The sequence below is a fragment of the Lithobates pipiens genome, unplaced genomic scaffold, assembly GCF_037356315.1.
Source record: "Lithobates pipiens isolate NorthernLeopardFrog02 unplaced genomic scaffold, aLitPip1_a1.2 Scaffold_10, whole genome shotgun sequence".
Taxonomy (NCBI): Eukaryota; Metazoa; Chordata; class Amphibia; order Anura; family Ranidae; genus Lithobates; species Lithobates pipiens.
Genome location: NW_027507686.1, coordinates 17823033 through 17843886, shown reverse-complemented (window position 1 = coordinate 17843886; position 20854 = coordinate 17823033). Strand labels below are relative to the sequence as shown.

At 44.4% G+C, this 20854-nt stretch overlaps 1 protein-coding gene across 1 annotated transcript in view; it reads left to right on the top strand.

The window, feature by feature from the left end:
- PKD1L3 (polycystin 1 like 3, transient receptor potential channel interacting) overlaps nucleotides 1-20854 on the top strand; it is a 79886-nt gene that overhangs the window by 9239 nt on the left and 49793 nt on the right. Inside the window, exons 3-7 of the mRNA XM_077463334.1 lie at nucleotides 88-261; nucleotides 2360-2487; nucleotides 5129-5255; nucleotides 7078-7206; nucleotides 8877-9090. Of these exons, the coding sequence (XP_077319460.1) occupies nucleotides 88-261; nucleotides 2360-2487; nucleotides 5129-5255; nucleotides 7078-7206; nucleotides 8877-9090 (772 nt within the window). The remainder of the gene's footprint in view (nucleotides 1-87; nucleotides 262-2359; nucleotides 2488-5128; nucleotides 5256-7077; nucleotides 7207-8876; nucleotides 9091-20854) is intronic.

The window sequence follows — 20854 nt, the reverse complement described above, 5'->3', positions numbered from 1 at the left end:
GGGAGCTCTAGGCTACTCTTCACAGATTCACCTGGCTAACTTTTTGGTATTGCTGTGATGGAGTTTGACGTTGCTTTACTTTTTCAGGTCAATGCGAGCGACCTTCTGCTTAGTCTTGGAGAGCAACTGCTGGGTACATTGATAGAGGATGCGAATGCCACCAAAGATGTTGTGGTGGATGCAGCTCAGTCACTATTCAATGGCTTTGATGTCACGATGAGAGCATCTTTGGAGAATTATGAAAACTTAACATCTGATCAGGTCTGTTTGTTCACCCACACAACTTTGTTAAAGCTTCGGAGATAAAAAAGAACTGAAATTTAAAAAAAAAAACAAAAAAACTATATTTTTTACTTTTTACAATATTTTTTGCAATATTTTATTTATTTTTACAACATTTTAATTTAAATATTCTGCAATATTCTACTATATTCTATAATATTTTTTTTTTACAATATTTTAATTTAAAAAAGAAATCTAATTTCTTCATAAATGTAAGCCAAAATGTATTCTGCTACATGTCTTTGCAAAAAAAAATAAAAAATCCCAATATTTTATTTATTTTTACAACATTTTAATTTAAATATTCTGGAATATTCCAATATATTCTATAATATTTTTTACAATATTTTAATTTAAAAAAAATCTAATTTCTTCATACATTTAAGCCAAAATGTATTTTGTTACATGTCTTTGTAAAACAAAAAAAATCCCAATATTTTATTTATTTTTACAACATTTTCATTTAAATATTCTGCAATATTCTACAATAGTCTATAATATTTTTTACAATATGTTAATTTAAAAAAAAATCTAATTTCCTCATAAATTTAAGCCAAAATGTATTCTGCTATATGTCTTTGTAAAAAAAAAAAAAATCCAAATAATTTATTTATTTTTACAACATTTTAATTTAAATATTCTGCAATATTCTACAATAGTCTATAATATATATTTTTTTTACAATATTTTAATTAGAAAAAAAAATCTAATTTCTTCATACATTTAAGCCAAAATGTATTCTGTTACATGTCTTTGTAAAACAAAAAAAATCCCAATATTTTATTTATTTTTACAACATTTTCATTTAAATATTCTGCAATATTCTACAATAGTCTATAATATTTTTTACAATATGTTAATTAAAAAAAAAATCTAATTTCCTCATAAATTTAAGCCAAAATGTATTCTGCTACATGTCTTTGTAAAAAAAAAAATCCCAATAATTTATTTATTTTTACATTTTAATTTAAATATTCTGGAATATTCTACTATAGTCTATAATATTTTTTACAATATTTTAATAAAAAAAAATCTAATTTCTTCATGCATTTGAGCCAAAATGTATTCTGTTACATGTCTTTGTAAAACAAAAAAAATCCCAATATTTTATTTATTTTTACAACATTTTCATTTAAATATTCTGCAATATTCTACAATAGTCTATAATATTTTTTACAATATGTTAATTAAAAAAAAAATCTAATTTCCTCATAAATTTAAGCCAAAATGTATTCTGCTACATGTCTTTGTAAAAAAAAAAATCCCAATAATTTATTTATTTTTACATTTTAATTTAAATATTCTGGAATATTCTACTATAGTCTATAATATTTTTTACAATATTTTAATTAAAAAAAATCTAATTTCTTCATGCATTTAAGCCAAAATGTATTCTGTTACATGTCTTTGTAAAACAAAAAAAATCCCAATATTTTATTTATTTTTACAACATTTTCATTTAAATATTCTGCAATATTCTACAATAGTCTATAATATTTTTTACAATATTTTAATAAAAAAAAAAAAATGTAATGGGAATTTAGCCCTTTTTGACAACAATGGAAACGCACCAAGAAATGTATAAATGCGATTTGAGTTTTGTATATATAATCCAGTCTCCTCCAACCAAAAAAAAAAACACATGCAGCTTGAAAAAAAAAGTGCCAAAAACACATCAAAAGCATGAGATATCGCACTACAAAAAAATGCACTGAAAATTGTATTCATTTGCATCTGCACTAGTGTGAACCAAGGCTGTAATGTGAACACACAGCAGGTGCTGAAGGGGGGGGCTGGGGTGGTATCATATGGCCACGGGAGGGCTGTGTTTGCCCATTATAGGGATGCACAGGATGTTGTGTTCGGGGCCATGCACACACACGGCTGTCAAATTGGCAGCAATGATGTGCAGCTGATCCTGGAGCAAGCGTATGTAGACAAGAAGTTGATAATAAAGACTGCAGGGGATCAGCAGCACTGAGATGCAGCAAAGGATTCCACATTAATGATAAGGTGTTATGCTATGCTTCCTACAATATGGGTGGGGGTTCTCATACAGTTTTTGTCTTTTATCTAGATGGTTCACATCATAGAATCCTCGGTCTCTTCCATGGAATCCGTAGAGTCAGCGATATTGTCCCTTGGAAACTCCTCTATTCAAAACCATTCCTTCTCCTCTGATGTGTCTAGTATGACATTGGCCAGGTAATCCAATACAGTGCTAGTCACTTATAAAAAAAGATAACAACTTTGAATTAAGATTATTGTACAGTAGCCCCCTATCCCTCTATAGTATATACCAACAGTAGTCCCCTATCCCCCTATAGTATATACCATACAGTAGCCCCCTATCCCTCTATAGTATATATCATACAGTAGCCCCCTATCCCTCTATAGTACCGTATATACCATACAGTAGCCCCCTATCCCCCTAGTATATACCATACAGTAGACCCCTATCCCTCTATAGTATATACCATACAGTTGCCCCCTATCCCTCTATAGTATATACCATACAGTAGACCCCTATCCCTCTATAGTATATACCATACAGTAGACCCCTATCCCCCTATAGTATATACCATACAGTAGACCCCTATCCCTCTATAGTATATACCATACAGTAGACCCCTATCCCTTCATTCCATACAGTAGCCCTCTATGCCCTCATATTATACAGTAGACCCCTATCCCTTCATACCATACAGTAGACCCCTATCCCTTCATACCATACAGTAGACCCCTATCTCTCCACACGATACAGTAGTCCCCATCCCTCCATACCATACAGTAGACTCCTAAAGCTTCATACTATACAGTAGACCTATATCCCTTCATACCATACAGTAGCCCTCTATGCCCTCATATCATACAGTAGCCCCCTATCCCTTCATACCATACAGTAGACCCCTATCCCTTTATACCATACTGTAGCCCTCTTTGCCTTTATACTATACATTACCCCGCCGTCCCCTCATACCATACAGTACCCCTCTTTCCCTTCATACCATACATTAGCCCCCATGTATTCATACCATACAATAGCCCCCATTCCTTCATACCATGCAGTAGCTACCCTTGCCTTCATAACGTACAGTAGCCCCCATGTCTTCATACTATACAGTAACCCCCATGTCTTCATACTATATAGTAATCCCCATGTCTTCATACCATACAGTAGCCTCCATGTCTTCATACCATACAGTAGCCTCCATGTCTTCATACTATACAGTAGCCTCCATGTCTTCATGCCATACAGTAGCCCCCTTGCCTTCATACCATACAGTAGCCCTCTATCCCTTCATATCATACAGTAGCCACCCTTCTCTTCATACCATACAGTAGCCCTCTATGCCTTTATACTATACATTACCCCACCGTTCCTTCATATCCTACAGTACCCCCCTTACCCTTCATACCATACAGTACCCCCCTTACCCTTCATACCATACAGTACCCCCCTTACCCTTCATACCATACAGTAGCCCCCATGTCTTCATACCATACAGTAGCCCCCATATCTTCATACCATACAGTAGCCCCCATATCTTCATACCATACAGTAGCCCCCATGTCTTCATACCACACAGTAGCCCCCATGTCTTCATACCATACAGTAGCCCCCATGTCTTCATACCATACAGTAGCCCCCATGTCTTCATACCATACAGTAGTCCCCATATCTTCATACCATACAGTAGCCCCCATGTCTTCATACCACACAGTAGCCCCCATGTCTTCATACCATACAGTAGCCCCCATGTCTTCATACCATACAGTAGCCCCCATGTCTTCATACCATACAGTAGCCCCCATATCTTCATACCATACAGTAGCCCCCATGTCTTCATACCATACAGTAGCCCCCATATCTTCATACCATACAGTAGCCCCCATATCTTCATACCATACAGTAGCCCCCATGTCTTCATACCATACAGTAGCCCCCATATCTTCATACCATACAGTAGCCCCCATATCTTCATACCATACAGTAGCCTCCATGTCTTCATACCATACAGTAACCCCCATGTCTTCATACCATACAGTAGACACCATGTCTTCATACCACACAGTAACCCCCATGTCTTCATACCATACAGTAGACACCATGTCTTCATACCACACAGTAACCCCCATGTCTTCATACCATACAGTAACCCCCATGTCTTCATACCACACAGTAACCCCCATGTCTTCATACCATACAGTAGACCCCATGTCTTCATACCATACAGTAGACCCCATGTTTTCATACCATACAGTAGACACCATGTCTTCATACCATACAGTAGCCTCCATGTCTTCATACCATACAGTAGACCCCATGTTTTCATACCATACAGTAGACACCATGTCTTCATACCATACAGTAGCCTCCATGTCTTCATACCATACAGTAGACCCCATATCTTCATACCATACAGTAGACCCCATATCTTCATACCATACAGTAGACCCCATGTCTTCATACCATACAGTAGCCTCCATGTCTTCATACCATACAGTAGACCCCATATCTTCATACCATACAGTAGACCCCATATCTTCATTCCATACATTAGACCCCATAGCCCCCATTTCTTCATACCATATAGTAGCCCCCATGCCTTCATATCATACAGTAGTCCCTCTATCTCTTCATGCCATATTGTGCCACTTTCTTTCACTGCCCACCTACTCAGACAATTACAAACAATGCTGGCATTCCCAACATCATTTGTGGCGAACAAGCCAATACCTTACAGTGTAAAGTATAATACATGAAATAAAACTGGGAATAAAATCCTTCTAGTTGACCTGTAATGAAATGGTGAAAGTCATATGGCTTGTCTTGTGTCATCAGAGTGAAGTCGGCAGACCTCTCAAGTGGAGCATTCAGCACCAGCCTACCTGCTTCCTGTAGAGTCACCTTCCCTGTGTGTTCTATCCTGAGTGATATAACCAGCACATACGAAACAATAAATGTCATGGTGAGTCCAGTGTGTGTGTCTCAGGAAATGTGTCCGGGCTTTTATACTGAATGGCAACCTACATACCCAGGCTTCCTTGTTATTGTAAGGCCTAATTCCTAGTGAACTGATAGGCCACATTCACTCATACACCAATCAGCCATAATATTATGACCACCCACCATAACTTATTGTGGCATGGACTCCATTAGACCTCAGAGGGTATGCTGTGGTATCTGGCACCAAGCAGTCAGTAGCAGATACTTTAAGTCCTGTAAGTTGCGAGGTGGGGCCTCCATGGATTGGTCCTGTTTTTCCAGCACATCCCACAGATGCTTACTTGCATTGAGGTCTGGAGAATTTGGAGGCCAAGTCAACACCATTAACTTGTTGTTGTGTTCCTCAAAAAATTATTGAATTCATTAGGCCACCTTCTTCCATTGCTCCTTGGTCCAGTTTTGAGGCTCATGTGTCCATTGTAGGCGCTATTGGCTGTAGACACGGGTCAGCATGGGCATCCTGACCTGTCTGCCACTACACAGCCACATGCCCAACAAACTGCGAAGCTCTGTGTGTTCTGACACCTTTCTATCAAAAACAGCATGAACTTTTTCAGCAATCTGAGCTCCGGTAGCTCTTCTATTGGATCAGATCTACACGGGCCAGCATTCTCATGTCCATCAATGATCCTTGGTCACCCATGACTATGTCACTGGTTCTCCTTCCATGGACCTTCAGACTACATGTGCCAGCCTTCGCTCCTCATGTCCATCAATGATCCTTGGTCACCCATGACCATATCACTGGTTCTCCTTCCATGGACCTTCAGACTACATGGGCCACCATTCGCTCCTCATCTCCATCAATGCCACTGGTACTCCTTTCATAGACCTTCACACTACATGGGCAAGTATTCGCTCCTCATGTCCATCAATGATCCTTGGTCTCCCATGACCATGTCCCTGGTTCTCCTTCCATGGATCTTCAGACTACATGGGCAAGTATTCGCTCCTCATGTCCATCAATGATCCTTGGTCTCCCATGACCATGTCCCTGGTTCTCCTTCCATGGATCTTCAGACTACATGGGCAAGTATTCGCTCCTCATGTCCATCAATGATCCTTGGTCTCCCATGACCATGTCACTGGTTCTCCTTCCATGGATCTTCAGACTACATGGGCAAGTATTCGCTCCTCATGTCCATCAATGATCCTTGGTCACCCATGACCATGTCACTGGTTCTCCTTCCATGGATCTTCAGACTACATGGGCAAGCATTCGCTCCTCATGTCCATCAATGATCCTTGGTCACCCATGACCATGTCACTGGTTCTCCTTCCGTGGACCAGTGACATGATCATGGGTGACCAAGGATCATTGGTGGACATGAGGAGCGAAAGCTGGCCCGTGTAGTCTGATCCAATAAAAGAGCTACTGGAGCTCAGATTGCTGCAGACCGACCACTGCAGACCAGGAACATCCCACAAGAGCTGCTGTTTTGGAATTGCTCTAACCCAGTCGTCTAAATCATTGCAATTTGGCCCTTGTCAAAGTCGTTCAAAACCTTACACTTTACCATTGTATCTGCTTTCAACCCTTCAACTTCAGGGACAACATGTTCAATTGCTGCCTAATATATCCCACCCACTTTCAGATATCATTGTAACAAAATAATCAATGTTATTCACTTTACCTGTCAGTGGTCATAATGTTATGGTTGATCGGTGTATATCGCACTATTTACCGAAATATTTCCCTCCACTGTGTCTGGGTGATTGGTACTTTTTAAAAATCAGGTATCAATGGTTGATGTACTGACATGTCTCATTTTTCTTAATGGCAGGTCTTAGCTCTGTCTGTTAACCCATTCAGTCACTTAAGTCCATTGGTAGTAGACGGGCCTGTGGTTAACATTGAGCTTGATGGACATGATGGGGCCATTGATGTTGCAAACCTGACCGACTACATTGAGGTGAGTTCCTATACCATTCAGGGACAAGGGCTTGTTTAAGAAAAAATTATATTGTTTGTCTGGAATGGATATACTATATATATATATATTACACACATTATATTAACAAAAGTATTGGAACACCTGACTTTACACACAGATGAACTTTAATAGCATTCCAATCTTAGTCCATAGGGTTCAATACTAATTTGGCCCACTAACTCATAGTTGCAGCTATAACAGCTTCGACTCTTGTGGAAAGGCCGTCCACAAGGTTTAGGAGTGTGTCTATGGGAATGTTTGACCATTTGTGAGGTCAGTCACTGATGTTGGACAAGAAGGCCTGGCTCGCAGTCTCCGCTCTAATTCATCCCAAAGGTGAACTTGAACCATGGCCACCTCTCCTTCTCTTCTATTTACCCAGCATAAATGATGACCAAGATTTGTTTTCAGCAGTTTTGTGTGTCATGATGACAACTGCCCCCGGGCCGCTCTGCCTGCCTCTATACTACCCTAGACCACCTCTATACTGCCCCAGCCTGTCTATATAATACCCTAGCCTGTCTAAGCACTACTCTAGCCTGTCTATATACTACCCCAGTTTGTTCTTATATGGCCCTAGCCTCTCTATATACCACCCTAGCCTGTCCATATACTACCCTAGCCTGTCCATATACTGCCCTAGCCTGTCCATATACTGCCCTAGCCTGTCCATATACTACCCTTGCCTATCCATATACTAACCTAGCCTGTCCATTTACTACCATAACTTGTCCATATACTGCCCTAGCCTGTCTGTATACTACCCTAGCCTGTCCGTATACTACCCTAACCTGTCTGTACACTACTCTAGCCTGTCCATATACTACCATAGCCTGTCCGTATACTACCCTAGCCTGTCTATAAACTACCCTAGCCTGCCCCTATACTGCCCTAGCCTATCTATATACTACTCCAGTCTGCCCCTATACTGTCCTAGCCTATCTATATACCATCCTAGCCTTCCCCTGTACTGCCCTAACCTGTCCGTATACTAACCTAGCCTGCTCATATACTGATCTAGCCTGCCTATATACCACCCTAGCCTACCACTTTACTACCCTAGCCTGTTCAAATACTACCCTAGCCTGTCCATATATTACCCTAGCCTGTCCATATACTACTCTAGCCTGCCCCTATACTACTCTAGCCTGTCTATATACTACCGTAGCCTGTCCAGATACTACTCTAGCCTACCCCTATACTACTCTAGCATGCCCCTATACTGCCCTAGTGTGCCCCTATACTGCCCTAGCCTGTCTATATACTACCCCAGGCTGCCCCCTTAGAATTGAACATAATGGTATGCCACATAATTTGCATATAGACAAGGTGCTGTTGTATTAGTTATCATGATATAAAATAATGGATGTGGGGGGCCTTTTGGTGGGCGTGATTTTTTTTGGGGGGGGGGCATTTTTGGACCCAGGCAGCACAATGTCTTGGGCCAGCCCTGAAGCATAATATGGGGTGGACCAAAGCCAGTGACTAGAGGAGCTTATAGCTTTTTGCATATCACAACACCTGGGTAATTGGGGCTCATGGGGAGTCTCTCACAGCCAGAGAAAATGCCTACCATAAACTATTAAAATACCTTCCAGTAATGACCGTGTATTGTGGTCTGCTAGATTTTGACATGCCTTTATTTGTAGATTGTGCTGGTCAAGAATCAGAGCTTACCGGTCAACGAGTCAAAGATGAGCTTGACGAAGGACAAGAACTTAATGCTAAGTATGAATGTAACCTCTGATAACCACACCGTGGTGCTGATATTGCAGCCGGACGTCACGGTGCCAATCGCCCTGCACCTCTGGTTCCAGGAACAACCCAACAGAAGCCTCCTGCAGAACTTCTCTCTGCCGGATGGTAAGGACAATAACTCAGTTACAGTACATACAGTTCTATAGGAGAGTCCATATTCAAGCATCTGCAACACACTATGGGGTTGATTTACTAAATGCAAATAGACTGTGCATTTTGCAAGGGAGCATGTTATAGAGCGGTGGTCTCCAAACTGCGGCTCTGGGGCCAGATGCAGCCCTTTGCTTGCTTTTATCTGGCTTTTGGAGCACTATTTTATCCACTGATACCAACAATGGGCCATAATTCTCTCATTGTCATCAACGAAGGGGCACAATTCCCCCAAATTACACCTACAGGTGAGGCAAAATTCCTCCCACTGACACCAAAGATGGGCAAAATTCCTCCCACTGACACCAACGATGGGGCAAAATTCCTCCCACTGACACCAATGAGGAGATACAATTCCTCTCAAGGACACCAATGATGGGGTACAATTCCTCCCACTGACCCCAACAATGGGGCACAATTCCTCCCACTGACCCCAACAATGGGGCACAATTCCTCCCACTGACGCCAATGAGGAGATACAATTCCTCCCAAGGACACCAATGATCATGTACAATTCCTCCCACTGACACCAACAAGGAGATACAATTCCTCCTAACGACACCAATGATGGGGTACAATTCCTCCCAATGACACCAACATTAGGATTCAATTTTTCCCATTGACACCATTAGTGGAGCACAATTCCTCCCAATGACACAATGACACCAATGGGGCACAGTTCCTCCCAATGATGGAGCATTATTTTTTCCCACTGACAATAGGACCCTTTTCACTCCCAATAGCCCGCAACCCCCCCCCCCCCCCCCAAAAAAAAAAATTTGAAGGACAGAAAACTGGCCCTTTGTTTAGAAAGCTTGGAGACCCCTGCTATAGAGTTTAGTAAATGAGTTGAAGCTTCACTTTGCAAAGAATACCCAATCACACATATTTTTTATTTTTTTATTTTTTATTTTTACATTATTATTACATTCATTATTATCACTATTTTTTTTATTATTATCACTAATATATATATTTTTTTATTTTATTTTTATTGCTATCATTAATCTAATATTTTTAATTCTTTCATGAATTCTTATGAAATGTAGGTATTTATTAAGTTTTCACTGGACTATTTTTCTTTTTTTTTTATATATTCTTTATTTAAACTTCAAGGAGGTTACAGAGTCAAGTTACACATAGCTTCATAATTACATACAGACATTCATCATTTCACAGCCCATTTTAATCTCTACCAAAAGATGCTGTTTCCCTGGTTTGAATACCTAAAGACCCTTTCTTATTTATCTCTACTGTTCTTTAATATTCCACTTTCCCTCCTTTTATTTTATTTTTTTCCACCCTACCCTCCCCCCTAACCACAAAGAAGAAAAAAAAAAAAGAAAAAAAAAAAAAAGAATTTTTCCCCTCCTGCCCCCCTTGAATACATATTTCTTAATCCCTCCACCTGGTGATTTCCTTATCTTTCCCTTTTCCCCAGCAGTTTCTTTCCCTCATCTGAAGAGAGAAAAGCATTCCATACCGCCCATATCCTGGCGTACTGCTCACTTCTGTCTTGGGCCGAGTATATTAAATCTTCCACAGCCCCCACCATCCTCACATTATTTAACCACATTGCTATTGTTGGTGGTTTAGAGTCTTTCCAAGAGCGGGCAATACATCCCTTGGCCTCGTTAACCAAGTGACACAGTACCGAGCTCTTATATTTTCTTATTGGGATATGTGAGAGGTGCAACAGAAAAAAAGCCGGGTCATCCAGTATTCGATATTCTGTAAATTTTTGCATAATTTTTTGCACGTCTCTCCAGTACTGTTTGATCCTGGGACATGTCCAGAAAATATGTAATAAAGTCCCCCGACCCCCGTTGCACCTCCAACATTGATCTGAAGCTCCAGGGAAAAACCTCTGGAGCTTCGATGGAGTATAATACCACCTCGTCAACAACTTATAATTTAATTCCTGAATTCTTGTACATATTGATGTATTTAACGAGAGGTATATCATCTTCTGACGTTGATCTGATGAGAATGTCCTGTCTAAGTCCCTTTCCCACTTTGCAAAGGATGGCATCTCATAATTATCTGGGGGGGCTATAAGCATTGTATATATCTTTGATATCGTTCGAGACAGAGGTTCCTTCTCTTCACAATATATTTCAAATCTAGTTAGATCTCGTTTGTAGTTTATTGCTGGACCTAGTGACTCAAAGAAGTGCCGTAGCTGCATTGCCTGCCAATCCTTCACTTCAAATTGGCCCCCCTGTTGAGTCAGTATGGTCACTGTTGGCCAGGAATTAGATTGCAGAAAATGTGATACCTGCCCATACCCCCTATCCCACAGACTCTTAAAGTACCTCCTCTCCATTCCTGGTTCAAAACTGGGGTTGCCTAGCACCGGAACTAATGGGGATTGTGCTGATGAAAATTTTGAGTTCTGACTAATTTTAAACCCTATTTGCAGTGTTGGACCTACAGTGGTGTGAAAAAGTGTTTGCCCCCTTCCTCATTTCCTGTTCCTTTGCATGTTTGTCACACTTAAGTGTTTCGGAACATCAAACCAATTTAAACAATAGTCAAGGACAACACAAGTAAACACAAAATGCAATTTGTAAATGAAGGTGTTTATTATTAAAGGTGAAAAAAAATCCAAACCATCATGGCCCTGTGTGAAAAAGTGATTGCCCCCTAAACCTAATAACTGGTTGGGCCACCCTTAGCAGCAACAACTGCAACCAAGCGTTTGCGATAACGTGCAATGAGGCTTTTACAGCGTCCTGGAGGAATTTTGGCCCACTCATCTTTGCAGAATTGTCCTAATTCAGTTACATTAGAGGGTTTTCGAGCATGAACGGCCTTTTTAAGGTCATACCACAACATCTCAATAGGATTCAGGTCAGGACTTTGGCTAGGCCACTCCAAAGTCTTCATTTTGTTTTTCTTCAGCCATTCGGTGGTGGACTTGCTGGTGTGTTTAGGATCATTGTCCTGCTGCAGAACCCAAGTTCGTTTCAGCTTGAGTACACGAACAGATGGTCGGACATTCTCCTTCAGGATCTCTTGGTAGACAGCAGAATTCATAGTTCCTTTTATCACGGCAAGTCTTCCAGGTCCTGAAGCAGCAAAACAGCCCCAGACCATCACACTACCACCACCATATTTTACTGTTGGTATAATGTTCTTTTTATGAAATGCAGTGTTCCTTCTACGCCAGATATACTTGGACACACACCTTCCAAAGAGTTCCACTTTTGTCTCATCGGTCCACAGAATGTTGTCCCAAAAGTCTTGGGGATCATCAAGATGTGTTGTGGAGAAATTGAGACGAGCTTTGATGTTCTTTTTGCTCAGCAGTGGTTTTCTCCTTGGAACTCTGCCATGCAGGCCATTTTTGCCCAGTCTTTTCCTGATGGTGGAGGCATGAACGCTGACCTTAACTGAGGCAAGTGAGGCCTGCAGTTCCTTGGACGTTGTTGTGGGGTCTTTTGTGACCTCTTGGATGAGTCGTCGCTGCGCTCTTGGGGTAATTTTGGGCGGCCGGCCACTCCTGGGAAGGTTCACCACTGTTCCATGTCTTCGCCATTTGTGGATAATGGCTCTCACTGTGGTTCGCTGGATTCCCAAAGCTTTGGAAATGGCTTTATAACCCTTTCCAGACTGATAGATCTCAATTACTTTCTTTCTCAATTGTTCCTGAATTTCTTTGGGTCTCGGCATGATGTGTAGCTTTTAAGGATCTTCTGGTGGACCTTACTGTGTCAAGCAGCTCCTATTTAAGTGATGCCTTGATTGTGAACAGGTGTGGCAATAATCAGGCCTGGGTGTGGCTAGAGAAATTGAACTCAGGTGTGGACAACCACAGTTATAGTATGTTTTAACAAGGGGGGCAATCACTTTTTCACACAGGGCCATGATGGTTTGGATTTTTTTTCACCTTTAATAATAAACACCTTCATTTACAAATTGCATTTTGTGTTTACTTGCGTTGTCCTTGACTATTGTTTAAATTGGTTTGATGTTCCGAAACACTTAAGCGTGACAAACATGCAAAGGAACAGGAAATGAGGAAGGGGGCAAACACTTTTTCACACCACTGTATAAGAGGGTGTTTTTTCATAGATTCCGGTAATTTTGTATAGCACCAGATCGCTCTTCGGAGAGGTACTGTACACATTTCTTGCTCTAATTCTATCCATATCTTAAATTCTGTATGTCGGCACTAGTGATGGCCGAACGGTTCGCCCGGCGGTCGTTTCGCGGCGAATTTCCGACATTCGCGGTCCGCACGTTCGAACGCCTTTTTCCGTCGTTCGCCGCGGCGGACTTACGTGTTTAATGTATACAAGAACTTTAACCTTTGGTGACACGTTTATCATGTGATACAGGACAGCCAATTGAGACATGACAGCACATGGACACTTGTACATTCCCCCTAACCTATAAATACACCCGATCCGGTGGCCATTTTACATTCTTTCTTCTGTTAAGATAGGGACAGGTTCCTGTGTGGAGTAGGGAGAGATAAACCACTAGCTATTTGGTACACAAAAGTTCTTTTCAGGACTGGTATAGGTGTTAGGTGTTGATAGGTTTGCTGTGCTGCTGATTCTTGCAGCAGCCTGAGTGTCTTTTGTTAGTTTAGAGAAAGGGAAAGGACGGTGTATGCTACAGGGACAGCCAGATTAGTCTTTCATCATCATCATCATCATCATCATCATTAGCTGTTACTATCAAGGTCCACAAAAGAGCTGTTCCAGTAACCACTAATCGTTCTCTTTTTTTGCCAATTTGTATAGGGACAGGAAGGAAGCAGTGTTGTCAGGCAGTGAGGGTAATTTTAAAGACTTGCTGTTATTATTAGTTCCACAAAGGTTCTTTTCAGGACTGGTATCAGTGGTACAGTAATAGGCTTGTACATGTATAATATTCTTTCTTCCAAATATAGAAAGGATATTATACTTGACTGCTGCCCTTCTGCTGCAGTCTGCTAAACATTCACAACTCACTTGTTCCACAAAAGTTCTTATAAGGACTGGTAACTTGGTATAGGGTGCTACGGTACATAGGCTTGAGTGCGGTACAGTCTGCTGTTCTGTAAGGACCGCTATCGGTCCACAATAGATAGGGTTGACGTGCACCACTGCTGACCGCTGCCCTATACTGCAGCAGTCCTTCAGCGGTATAGGGACTGACGTACAGTCTGCTAATCACTAACACACAACCTGCTTGTTCCACAAAAGTTCTTATAAGGACTGGTAACTTGGTATAGGGTGCTACGGTACATAGGCTTGAGTGCGGTACAGTCTGCTGTTCTGTAAGGACCGCTATCGGTCCACAATAGATAGGGTTGACGTGCACCACTGCTGACCGCTGCCCTATACTGCAGCAGTCCTTCAGCGGTATAGGGACTGACGTACAGTCTGCTAAACACTAATACACAACCTGCTTGGTCCACAAAAGTTCTTATAAGGACTGGTAACTTGGTATAGGGTGCTACGGTACATAGGCTTGAGTGCGGTACAGTCTGCTGTTCTGTAAGGACCGCTATCGGTCCACAATAGATAGGGTTGACGTGCACCACTGCTGACCGCTGCCCTATACTGCAGCAGTCCTTCAGCGGTATAGGGACTGACGTACAGTCTGCTAAACACTAATACACAACCTGCTTGGTCCACAAAAGTTCTTATAAGGACTGGTAACTTGGTATAGGGTGCTACGGTACATAGGCTTGAGTGCGGTACAGTCTGCTGTTCTGTAAGGACCGCTATCGGTCCACAATAGATAGGGTTGACGTGCACCACTGCTGACCGCTCACCTATACTGCAGCAGTCCTTCAGCGGTATAGGGACTGACGTACAGTCTGCTAATCACTAACACACAACCTGCTTGTTCCACAAAAGTTCTTATAAGGACTGGTAACTTGGTATAGGGTGCTACGGTACATAGGCTTGAGTGCGGTACAGTCTGCTGTTCTGTAAGGACCGCTATCGGTCCACAATAGATAGGGTTGACGTGCACCACTGCTGACCGCTGCCCTATACTGCAGCAGTCCTTCAGCGGTATAGGGACTGACGTACAGTCTGCTAAACACTAACACACAACCTGCTTGGTCCACAAAAGTTCTTATAAGGACTGGTAACTTGGTATAGGGTGCTACGGTACATAGGCTTGAGTGCGGTACAGTCTGCTGTTCTGTAAGGACCGCTATCGGTCCACAATAGATAGGGTTGACGTGCACCACTGCTGACCGCTGCCCTATACTGCAGCAGTCCTTCAGCGGTATAGGGACTGACGTACAGTCTGCTAAACACTAATACACAACCTGCTTGGTCCACAAAAGTTCTTATAAGGACTGGTAACTTGGTATAGGGTGCTACGGTACATAGGCTTGAGTGCGGTACAGTCTGCTGTTCTGTAAGGACCGCTATCGGTCCACAATAGATAGGGTTGACGTGCACCACTGCTGACCGCTCACCTATACTGCAGCAGTCCTTCAGCGGTATAGGGACTGACGTACAGTCTGCTAATCACTAACACACAACCTGCTTGTTCCACAAAAGTTCTTATAAGGACTGGTAACTTGGTATAGGGTGCTACGGTACATAGGCTTGAGTGCGGTACAGTCTGCTGTTCTGTAAGGACCGCTATCGGTCCACAATAGATAGGGTTGACGTGCACCACTGCTGACCGCTGCCCTATACTGCAGCAGTCCTTCAGCGGTATAGGGACTGACGTACAGTCTGCTAAACACTAATACACAACCTGCTTGGTCCACAAAAGTTCTTATAAGGACTGGTAACTTGGTATAGGGTGCTACGGTACATAGGCTTGAGTGCGGTACAGTCTGCTGTTCTGTAAGGACCGCTATCGGTCCACAATAGATAGGGTTGACGTGCACCACTGCTGACCGCTGCCCTATACTGCAGCAGTCCTTCAGCGGTATAGGGACTGACGTACAGTCTGCTAAACACTAATACACAACCTGCTTGGTCCACAAAAGTTCTTATAAGGACTGGTAACTTGGTATAGGGTGCTACGGTACATAGGCTTGAGTGCGGTACAGTCTGCTGTTCTGTAAGGACCGCTATAGGTCCACAATAGATAGGGTTGACGTGCACCACTGCTGACCGCTCACCTATACTGCAGCAGTCCTTCAGCGGTATAGGGACTAAGAGTTTTGTCACAGGGTCATTTAAAAAATGACATGCAGAGGAAGAGGCAGGCCCTTCCGCAGGGGTGGTAGGGGTAGGGCAGGAGCAACAGGCTTGAGCCAAAGTGGGAAGTTGCAGAAGGTGCGTTCAATTACTTTAAAGGATGCACCAGACTTGGTTGAGTGGCTCGCTCAGCCTTACTCTTCTGCACCCTCCTCATCCTCTCGATCTGCACCCTCTTCTTCACTCTCTGCTATGTGCACCCCCAAAGACACTACCACCAACAACACGACCACCACCACCACCACCACATACCTTCCGCTTGAGTCACTGGAATTATTTTCCGATCCATATCAAGAGGACATTTCTGATGCGCAGCCACTCTTGGTATTGGATCAGGAAGAGGAGGTAGCAACAAGCGCTACTCAGCAGTCTGACGCCAGTACCCAGATCAGCCCAAGGAGGAGGTTGGTCCCCGGTGTTGCTGCCTACTCTACTTATAGCGGTGGGGAAGGTGACGTTGATGATGACGTGTCTAGTGATGTCACGTGGGTGCCCACAAGAGAGGAAGAGGAGGGGAGTTCAGAGGGAGATATGGACCAGCAGATAGGGAGGAGAAGCAGCAATGACTTACATTGCACAGCAGGGACAAAGCAGACTGCAAATGTATCAGGAGCGAGTCATCGACCATGTACGGTCACATCTGGCGCTCCCAGGACACCGGCACATGGCTCCGCAGTGTGGGCTTTTTTTAACGTGTCCGCTGCTGACAATAGCGTTGCCATCTGCAATCTTTGCAGTCAACGCGTTAGTCGCGGTAAGCCCAATACTCACCTAGGGACGACCGCCTTAAGAAGGCACATGAGCAGCCATCACCGAGCCCAGTGGGAGCAACGGAACACACAAAGCCACACTGCAGGCTCTCACCGTCCAGCCTCGTCTTCTACTTCTCCTTCTCCTCTCTCCTCACAATTGTCCTCCACTCCACCTTCCATCACGCCAAGCTCACATTTTTCTGCAAAAAGGCAGGCTTCCGTGGGCCTAATGTTTGAGCGTAAAAAAATGATGACGCCGGATAACCCTCTTGCCCAACGGTTGGCGGCTGGCTTGTCAGAACTCATAGCCCGCCAACTACTGCCATATAAACTGGTGGACTCGGAGGCCTTTCGCAAATTTGTGGCCATTGGAACACCACAATGGAAGGTCCCAGGAAGGAAGTATTTCTCAGAGAAGGGCATCCCAGAGCTATATGGCCATGTTCAGCGGCAAGTGAATGTATCTCTGGCACACAGTGTCGGTGCCAAGATACATCTGACCACAGACACGTGGTCTAGCAAACACGGGCAGGGAAGGTATATCAGTTTTACTGCCCACTGGGTGAACCTTCTGACGGCCGTCAAGCATGTAACCCGTGGCACCCGTGTAGATTTGGTTTTACCGCCACGGATTGCATGCAGGCCTGACTCTTCTTCTCCTCCTCCTACTCCATCCTCCTCCCTCTCCTCCTCAGCTGCCTCCTCCTTTTCCGCTGCTAGCGTCTCTTCCACTGCACCGCCCAAGCTCCCCAGAACCTATTCCACATGCCAGGTGAGACGTTGCCATGCCGTGCTGCGTCTGTTGTGCCTGGAAGCAAAGAGCCACACTGGCCCGGCACTCCTTTCAGCTTTGCGTTCACAGGCAGATGAGTGGCTAACACCGCTCAATTTGACAGTTGGTAAAGTGGTGTGTGACAACGGTGCCAATCTGCTTAGCGCATTGAAACAGGGCAAAATCACGCACGTGCCGTGCATGGCACACGTCTTAAACTTGGTCGTGCAGCGATTCCTTGTCAAATACCCTGGGGTCCAGGACATCTTGCGGCAGGCAAGGAAAATCTCGGCCCATTTCAGAAGATCTTACACGGCCATGGCTCGCCTTGCTGACATTCAGCGGCGACACCATCTGCCGGTCAGACGTCTTATTTGCGATTGCCCGACGCGATGGAACTCAACCTTCTATATGCTTGATAGGCTGCTCCAGCAGAAACGTGCAGTTAACGTCTACCTGTATGAACTCTGCGAAAGAAACGGTTCTGGGGAGCTGGGTTTTTTTTCACCGCGCCAGTGGCTGCTCATGCGCGACACATGCAGACTTCTGCGGCCATTTGAGGAGATCACCAAACTGGTCAGTCGCAGCCATGGCGCCATCAGTGACATGGTACCTTATGCCTTCTTTCTGGAGCGTGCATTGCGTCGTGTCATTGATCAGGCTGTGGAGGAGCAGGAGCGGGAAGATGAGGAAGTCGCAATGCTGGATGAATTCCCAGGGGGGGCTACTCTATCTGAGACAAGTCAACAACAGGAGTCTGATGAGGAGTCAGAGGAGGATGGTGCCGGGGCGGATGAGCAGGAGCAAGAAGAGCATGCTTTAAACCTTTCTGGGATCCCTGTTGTGCGAGGATGGGGAGAGGAGAATGAAGAGGACGACATTATCCTGGATGATGAGCAGGAGCCAGGCCACCACACCGCTTCCACTTTAGTGCAAATGGGGGCCTTCATGCTCCAGTGTTTTAATAGGGACCCCCGTATAAAAAGCATGAGGGTCAAGGACCAGTACTGGGTGGCAACGTACTTAGACCCCCGGTACAAACACAAAATGGCGGAAATGTTACCGCCGTCGCAGAGGGCTGTCAGAATGCAGCACTTCCAGGCCTTGCTTCGAGAAATGCTGCATTCTGCTTTTGCGTGCGCTGGCAGAGGAGCAATTCCCACTCCCAGAGAAGGATTTGCGGGTACCAATCCAACAGCGCCTGCAAGAAGAGGCCGGTTTGAAGATGTGTTGGTGACTTCGGATATGAGGTCATTCTTTCAGCCGACCCATCGACAGGTGTCATCCGGATCCAGCATCAGGGAACGCCTAGACCGTCAGGTGTCCGACTACATTGGGTTAACGGCCGATGTGGACGCTCTGAGGAGTGATGAACCCCTAGACTACTGGGTGGGCAGGCTTGACCTCTGGCCAGAGCTTGCCCAATTTGCAATCGAACTGTTGGCTTGCCCCTCATCCAGTGTCCTGTCCGAAAGGACGTTCAGCGCAGCAGGGGGGATTGTGACCGATAAGCGTACTCGCCTAGCTCACCACAGTGTTAACTACCTCACATTTCTAAAAATGAATGAGGCATGGATCTCGGAGGAATTCAACACATGTGATCAGTAGACCATGTATATGTCTATAAACAATTTTTGGAATCAAGCACACAGACCTTCTTAATTCATTTGGCTCACTTCCCTGACCCAAAAAAGCACACCGTACTATATGCCCCTACCCTCCTCTTTGAAGAGGTTGAGCGGTGTCATATTTCTACTGGGGCTGCTTATTATGAGGGGTTCCCACCATCCCTGTGCTGTGCTGACTTCCTCCTGGGTGTTCTTATTATGAGGGGCTCCCACCATCCCTGTGCTGTGCTGACTTCCTCCTGGGGGTTCTTATTATGAGGGGATCACACCATCCCTGTGCTGTGCTGACTTCCTCCTGGGGCTGCTTACGGTGCTGCTGTCAGCGCTGTATGTCACGGAGCTGCTGTCAGCGCTGTATGTCACGGAGCTGCTGTCAGCGCTGTATGTCACGGAGCTGCTGTCAGCGCTGTATGTCACGGAGCTGCTGTCAGCGCTGTATGTCACGGAGCTGCTGTCAGCGCTGTATGTCACGGAGCTGCTGTCAGCGCTGTATGTCACGGAGCTGCTGTCAGCGCTGTATGTCACGGAGCTGCTGTCAGCGCTGTATGTCACGGAGCTGCTGTCAGCGCTGTATGTCACGGAGCTGCTGTCAGCGCTGTATGTCACGGTGCTGCTGTCAGCGCTGTATGTCACGGAGCTGCTGTCAGCGCTGTATGTCACGGAGCTGCTGTCAGCGCTGTATGTCACGGAGCTGCTGTCAGCGCTGTATGTCACGGAGCTGCTGTCAGCGCTGTATGTCACGGAGCTGCTGTCAGCGCTGTATGTCACGGTGCTGCTGTCAGCGCTGTATGTCACGGAGCTGCTGTCAGCGCTGTATGTCACGGAGCTGCTGTCAGCGCTGTATGTCACGGAGCTGCTGTCAGCGCTGTATGTCACGGAGCTGCTGTCAGCGCTGTATGTCACGGAGCTGCTGTCAGCGCTGTATGTCACGGTGCTGATGTCAGTGCTCTGTATTACGGTGCTGCTGTCAGTGCTCTGTATCTCCTGCACCCTCTTGTTTGCCTACCCTGGTCCCTGACCTTCCCTCTCCTCCATTGCCTTCATTAGCTCCATAGTCCTGAATTGTCAGAACAATTTCCCAAATAAAAAAAAAATGCTTGTAGTTATCGATCCCAAATTCACCTCATACATGTATTATGCTATTGTCCAGGTGGTGGGACTACGTGCTACCCCCTAATAATTACCCCGTGGCCGCAAATTCGACCTAAAGGTTTGCGAAATTCGCCTCCCATTGAAGTCAATGGAGCCCGCGGCGAACGGTCGTTTTCGCGAACGTTTGTGTCCGTTCGCGTTTCGCGTTCGCGAAACGTCCCGTCGGAAGTTCGTCCATCACTAGTCGGCACCAGTCAATAATCCTCCCAATATGAACTGCTTTATAATATTTAAGTAAATCTG